The 7,131-nt window shown below is 51.0% G+C and overlaps 1 protein-coding gene across 1 annotated transcript in view; it reads left to right on the forward strand.

Annotated features, from left to right (window-relative positions):
- The first annotated feature begins 6,059 nt into the window (after positions 1-6,059).
- L3MBTL1 (l(3)mbt-like 1 (Drosophila)) overlaps positions 6,060-7,131 on the forward strand; it is a 20,004-nt gene continuing 18,932 nt past the window's right edge. The window contains exons 1-2 of the mRNA XM_019473122.1: positions 6,060-6,085; positions 6,338-6,500. Of these exons, the coding sequence (XP_019328667.1) occupies positions 6,365-6,500 (136 nt within the window). The 5' untranslated portion in view covers positions 6,060-6,085; positions 6,338-6,364. The remainder of the gene's footprint in view (positions 6,086-6,337; positions 6,501-7,131) is intronic.

The raw sequence follows: 7,131 nt of genomic DNA on the forward strand, positions 1-7,131 counted from the left end.
CAGAGTGGATACTTGACCATGTTCCTTCCGATGTTTCTCAAACACCGCATGAGTACATGCTGTCCTGGAGCCTGAAGATGAAACCGCTGCAGTCCTTGAGAGGGTCCTGCAGCATGGAGGGCATTAGTCCAACCCCCTGCTCCATCAGGGCCACCCAGAGCTGCCCAGGACCGTGTCCAGGCTGCTTTTGAGTATCTCCACAGATGGAGACTCCACCACCTCCCTGGGCAACCTGTGACTGTGCTTAGTCAACCTGACAGTGTAAAAGTGTTTCCTGATGTTCAGAGGGACCCTCCTGTGTGTCAGTTTGTGCCCATGGCCTCTGGTCCTGTCCCTGGGCACCACTGAGAACAGGCTGGCTCCATCCTCTCTGCACCCTCCCTCCAGGTATTTATACACACTGATGAGATCCCCCTAAGCTTGCTCTGCTCCAGGCTGAACAGTCCCAGCTCTCTCAGCCTCTCCTCGTAGCAGAGATGCTCCAGTCCTTTCATCACCTTCATGGCCCTTCGCTGGACTCTCTCCAGTATGTCCCTGTCTCTCTTGTACTGGGGAGCCCAGCACTGAACCCAGCACTCCAGGGGTGGCCTCACCGGTGCAGAGCAGAGGGGAAGGATCACCTCCCTCCACCTGCTGTGACTCTTCTCCTAATGCAGCCCAGGATACTGTTAGCCATCTTTGCCACAAGAGCGCATTGCCAGCTCATGGTCAACCTGGTGTCCACCAGGACCCCCAGGGCCCTTTCTGTCAAGCTTTAGTTTTCCAGCTGGGTGGCCCCCAGCCGATACCAGTGCAGATTTCAGGAATACTTAAAAATCTGAGAAGCCACAAAGCCAATAAACATGTTAATATTGTTTGAAATACAGTTATTTTTAGCCAATTTTGTGATGAAACATATTTTAACCAAACTGTGCTTTATACAGTGCTGACGGGGCTGTGCAGTATCTCTGTGCTGGGAGCTGCTTTTCTCCGTGCTCCTCTATGCCCTGTTGCACACAGTGTACCTCTTTTCTTTCCAAACAGTGGATCATTCCCTGGCTTTGCAATGGTTTTGCAAAAGGGCAGGTGTGAGACTGGCAGAGTTGGAGGCTCGTGTGTATAGCAACTGTAGAAATGCTTGCTTTCCAAGCCCCTGTGTTGCTGGTCCAGAGCGCTGGTGTGCTAACACCCAACGTTTCTTGTTTGGTGAGCTAGAAACTTTGTGAGCGGCAGAACCAGTGAAGCCTGGTTGCCTTAAAACGTGTGCTTTGTGGCCAGTTTCCTCTGCACATGTGAATACGTGTGCACAGATAAGCTGTCCCCAGCCGCTCTGTGGTGCTCAGGAAGTTCAGCCCGTGCTCCGTGCTGACGCCCTCCCCTGTGAGGTGAGGGGCAATGCAGAGACCCCATTCTCTGTGCAGATGCTTGGTTTCCCAAACTTGAAGGTTTTACTCTGATAGAGACCACTGTTACAGAGACATCTAATCTTGCTGTCAAAACTGGTTGAAATAGGCTGGCGGTCTGACTGCAGACAGATGGCCATATGCACATACTTACTCATACATGGAGAACATGATGGCAAGAACTGCTTTACTGGAGCAAAAGCAGGCCAAGAAAGAGAATGCTTCTGGATGAAAGTTGTCTTGAAAAATTCCTCCTTCCAGCCAGCATGTTGTGGTGGTCTCTGGAGGGACCACAGGTCAGTGTGTATGTGTGGCCAAGATTTCCTAGGGTGGCTTTTCTCCTTTCTGGCTTCCCCACAGTGGGAGTCCGAGGTCCTTGGCTGTCCCTCAGCAGAAGGCAGAGAGAGGAGTGGGTGTGCAGAGTTTTAGGTCCCTGTGGACCTAAAGGAAAGACTGAATGGCAGGCTTGTTGGGGAGTGGGGCTGACCTACACCCTCTGTAAGATACACAGAGTTACACTCAATACCAGGAAAAATTGAGAACTCGGGGCCTCACTGATAAGTCCAAAATAGCTTTCACCTCTACCATTGCTTACTATTTTAAAATCTGGATGGTGGGATTTTTGAAAGCTGCTAAATGTTGGCCTAATTCTGGTCCTGTCGGGGCAGGCAGAGTTTTATCAGACGTCACTGGGGCACATGTAGGCCAAAAGCTTTTTAAGATCCCAACTAAATAAAAAATCTAGAAAATAAAGAAACCTTTTGTTCATTGTCTAGAGCAGTCACCAGAAAGAGAATGTGTTAGTTTGTTTTGCTAATTGTTGTGCTAATTTGCAGGAAGTATGGTTTCCATCCTGGGAGGTTTTCAAGATCAGACTGGATAAAGCCCTGAGCAACCTGGTCTGATCCCATAGCTGACCCTGCTGTGAGGAGTAGGTTGGACTAGAGACCTCCTGAGGTTCCTTCCAGCCTGAATTATCCTGCGATCCTTAATGGGTCATACCAGGGCTTGCAGGAGACCCCTTGAAGTGATCTCTGGGGTGGTGGTACCTGCCTGGGCTCTGGCTCCATGCGCTGAAGGAACCAGACTTGTCTCAGCCGCAGGCATCCTTTCCCTGACATATGTTAGAGGTCCTGCTCTCAGGGAGCAGGATTGTCCAAAGGGATGTGTGCCAGTGCCTTTTTCCTGCTGTGACAGTGATGCTAGGGCAGATCATAGCTGTGGCTGTGCTCCTTTACAGAGATGCTTGTTCTCTTCTCCCCTTTTCCTCATATGCTGCTCCTGACCTGAGATATTTCACAGCAGGTTGGGCTTCCAGGGTTTTTTCTGCCAGGGTTTTGAAAACTGTGAGCTGCAAACAATGTCTCCAATGTTGATTCTCACTTCTCCAGGTTGGGGATGGAGCTCTGCAGCCCAGGTGTCGTGTCATGCCCGCACCCGTCCCACCAGCAAGGCTCCAGAACATTGCGGGGCAGTGGTCCGGAGCAGTGCTCTGGGGCTTGGGACTGTTTGTGTGGGGGTTATCTCAGAAATCCTGAGTTAAAAGTTTAACAATGTGTGCTATGGTTGATGTGAGCAGTGTTGGTGGTAAATTGTTGTCTAATACCATGGAAGCCCTTGACGAGAGGTGGGAGAGCCCTGGGAGTCTCTGGGTTTCAGCTGTGGCAACGATGTGCTTACAAGTTCACACAAACAATGTTCTTGCTGCTCATGTGTGGCCTTGGAATAGCTTTGGGCCTGTCTCTCCCCAGGGATCTTAAAAGGAGAGAAACATGGCTTGAGACGTCTGTAAGCATAAGGTTTTGTGGTGTCCAGGACCTCAAAGTCTTTGCTCCCCTGCGGGATGGAGCAGGACACGTGCTGAAGGAGTAGTTTGCAGAATTTGTGCTCCACATGTGCTCGAAGGGCAGGAGTTGGGGCAAGGTGTTAGGGAAATGTTTCTGCCAACAAGAAAGAGGTTGCTCTGGCCAGAGTTGCTGGGGGAAGCACGGACACTGCTGCTGAGGGGCAGATAAGAGGAACAGGAGTGACAGTTTATTGCAGGGCAGGGCCGTGGGCTGGATGGGCTCCTCTGCCTCCCTCAAGCTCCTTGGAGGGCTCCTGACCCTCTGAGGTGGGCTGCCCAGCTGTGGTACAGTGGGGGTCATGCCCTTTGCTGCAGCAAGGCCTTTCCCAGGAGGTTGTTGGAGGAGGGATTGTGTGGAGCTTAAGTCCTAAATCTCAGTTATTTAGTTCTTCCAGTTTAAGGAATAGTGCTGCAATCTATAATCAAAATTCATTCTGTTCACCCTGAACTCATAAGGCACAGGAGAACCAGTCTTGACAGCATCGGCAGGCAGCCTGGCAAGGATTTGGAGAGTGTTTGACACGTGATAATTACTACTGGTTATTTCCTGTGCAATTATTTGCTATTGTGTTCACATCATAGACTGCTGTACAGAGATGAGTTTGAGCGTCACCCAGCTTGGGCACTGGATCTAGTTATTTCTCTTCCTTTCTAGGCATTTCCAGTCCCAAGTTCTGTTTAAAAAAAAAAGCCAACAGTTCACACAAAACAAGGAGTTGTCCTTGTCCTGGTTTCGGCAGGGATAGAGTTAATTTCCTTCCTAGTAGCTGGTACAGAGCTGTGTTTTGGATTTAGGATGAGAACAATGTTGATAACACACCGATGTTTTAGTTGTTGCTAGGTAATGCTTACACTAGTCAAGGACTTTTCAGCTTCCCATGCTCTACCGACTGAGAAGGCTGGAGGTGCACAAGAAGCTGGGAGGGGGCACAGCCAGGACAGCTGAGCCAAACTGGCCAAAGGGATATTCCATACCATGTGATGTCATGCTCAGTATATAAAGCAGGGGGGAAGAAGAAGGAAGAGGGGGGGATGTTCGGAGTGATGGCATTTGTCTTCCCAAGTAACTGTTACACGTGATGGAGCCCTGCTTTCCTGGAGATGGCTGAACACCTGCCTGCCGATGGGAAGGAGTGAATGAATTCCTTGTTTTGCTTTGCTTGCATGCGCAGCTTTTGCTTTCCCTATTAAACTGCCTTTATCTCAACCCACGAATTTTCTCACTTTTACCCTTCCAATTCTCTCCCCCATCCCACTGGGGGGAGTGAGCGAACGGCTGTGTGGTGCTTAGTTGCAGGCTGAGGTTAAACCACAACAGTCCTTGAAACATTTGACCCAAGTGATGAATCAAGGATAAATATCAGATTTAAGTCCCTAAGAAAGCAGATAGGTTCCTAGTGGGTATTAGGAAGCACCAAGACAGGTTGGCTGCCAAATTCATTTTGGCTTTCAGTTGGATTCCGGTGTCTAGCTGAGTTACTCAGTTCCTTCAGTTCTCCTGACACTTAACAGTGCTTTTCTGACATTGCACCTGGAGGGCCTTAAAGGTCCATACCATCTGTCAGTTGAACATCAGGTATTTTTGATCACAAACCTGACAGCACTGTAAGAGAGAGGAAGAAGTAGATCTTCCCCTAACGTGAGCATACCATCCCACTCTTTGCCCTCTGGTTGTATCTTTGGATACAACTGGACCTTTATCTTAATGTCTCAGGTTTTAAAATTCCAGACTTTGCCCTTTGTAGCCAAATTCTTATTTAACCGTGCTTCACTGAAATGATCATCCTGTTTTCCACATGACTGTCTTCTCTTTCAAATTAAGGTTGCATCAAAAGCAACCAAGGCATGAGCATGGTCCCCTACTTAGCCCCTGCCTCCATCCCGGCAGCAAGTACTTTGAAGAGGATGTGGGAAACAGGGCAGGTCCAAAATCCTTCCCCAGCCCAGTGTCCTCAGACTCCAGCAGTCTCTGGGACACTCAGACCACCATTTTCAGTAGGCATGGAGAGATCTGCCTTCCCTGAGTGCATCCGATGATACTGCTGGTTTTCTGCTTAGCTTTGTGTGTCCATTGTGTTTTTCACTAGGGCAGGAGCAGCACCAAGAGCCCTCCCTCATGGAGGCGCCCTAGGCACCAGGAGGCAACGCTGTTCTTCCCTCCGGCTTGCAGGCAGGCCCTGGTCTGGGGACATCCTGGTGCAGGCACTGTCCTGCCTGCTGGGGCACAGCAGGGGCCAGCTGCTGCTCCAGAGACAGGGGACCGAGGAAGGCAGCTGGCAGGGCCACTGTGGCCAGGGCCAGCTAGGAGCTCGGGTCACCAGGCAAGGTCTGAGATCAAGCCAGGATGTCAGGTCCCGTTGTTGCCAGACAGCAGCTGGAGACCAGCACTGCTGCAGTGTGGCATAGACAGGCTGAGGGTGGGCTGACATGGAGCCCCTGGGCCCATGGGTGGGATTCCCAGGGGAGGCTGGTCAGGACCAGTAAGGCCCAGTAGTGCCCTCAGGGCCCTGACACCTCGCCTACTCCTTGAAATACATGGCTAAATGGGTTGAACATCACCAGTGCGGTGAGAAACTCAGCTGCATGCAGTGGATTTCATGTTCCCTCCCTCCCCGTGCCCCCCCTGGTTAACTCCTGTCACTTGCGAAATTCTCTCTTACAGCCACTTAGAAGATCAAGGGTGACTGCTCAACGGGAGAACTGGAAGGGGAACTTCAGGGACTTCCATCTTCTCCAGGGTAGGATTTGCCAACCCTCAGTCACAGTCTGTGTCAGAGTGGTGTAGGCCCCAGTGGGAGCCAGGAGCAGCCATAACTTGTGGACCTGCTGTGCTCATACCAGCTTATGGTGGTGCCAGGTAAGAAAAAACCCTCGGTGTTTGCAGGCTCTGAACTGGGATCTCACAACAGGGGCTTTACTAGGTCACGTTGGTACCAGCTGTGACCTTCATGCTGTTCTCTGTTGGGTTCAATGGGCCTTTAATATGTTTTACAGGGGTTTCTGTTGGGAGATGGTGGAAAGGGAGGGACCATCCTCCACAGTCTCTTTCTCACTCCTTTGTCGTGTTTGTACTTGTACCCAACTCAATTCCTTTCTTGCTGTCTTCCAGTGTCCTGCTCTGTGCCCAGGCAAGGTGATGGACGGCAGAGCAGAGATGGAGGTTGTGAGAAGCACGAAGGGGAATGCCGCTGGGGAGGTCAGTGTTCACGTGGTCACCACCGAGAGCACTGTGCAGAGCACTCACCTGCCAACGACTGCCTTCATCATACCAGGTATGCAGCACTGTCCTCTCTAACTGGTGCCTCCCCAGCTTTCTCTCCCCACATTGATACCTCACACTCCTTGTATATCTGTGCTCCTCCCAAACCTTGGGAGGCAAAGCCGTGCTGCTGTTGCCATCTTAAAGGTTCTCTGTGGCCAAGAGATCACATCACTTGGACGATTTGTAGCCGATCAAAACCTCTTCAGTTTTAAACCAAAGCCCTGATCTCTGGGGCCCTGTGCCAGTGCAGCACAGTGTGGTAGGTGCCTGCTCTGCAGGGCATGTGGGCTCCTGGGTTGCCGCATTATAATAGAATCACAGAATATCTCAAGTTGGAAGGGACCCATAAGGATCATCAAGTCCAACTCCCTGCTCCTCGCAGGACTACCTAAAACTAAACCATATGACTAAGAGCGTCGTCCAGATGCGCCTTGAACTCTGACGGGCTTGGTGCCGTGACCACTTCCTTGGGGAGCTTGTTCCAGGGACCGACCACCCTCTCAGTGAAGAACCTTTTCCTAATGTCCAATCTGAACTTCCCCTGATGCAGCTTCATTCCATTTCCTCGTGTCCTATCGCTGGTCACCAGAGAGAGGAGATCAGCACCTCCCCCTCCGCTGCCCCCCTTGAGGAAGGTGTAG

This window comes from Aptenodytes forsteri, unplaced genomic scaffold, assembly GCF_000699145.1.
Source record: "Aptenodytes forsteri isolate BGI_AS27 unplaced genomic scaffold, ASM69914v1 Scaffold38, whole genome shotgun sequence".
NCBI classification, from domain to species: Eukaryota; Metazoa; Chordata; class Aves; order Sphenisciformes; family Spheniscidae; genus Aptenodytes; species Aptenodytes forsteri.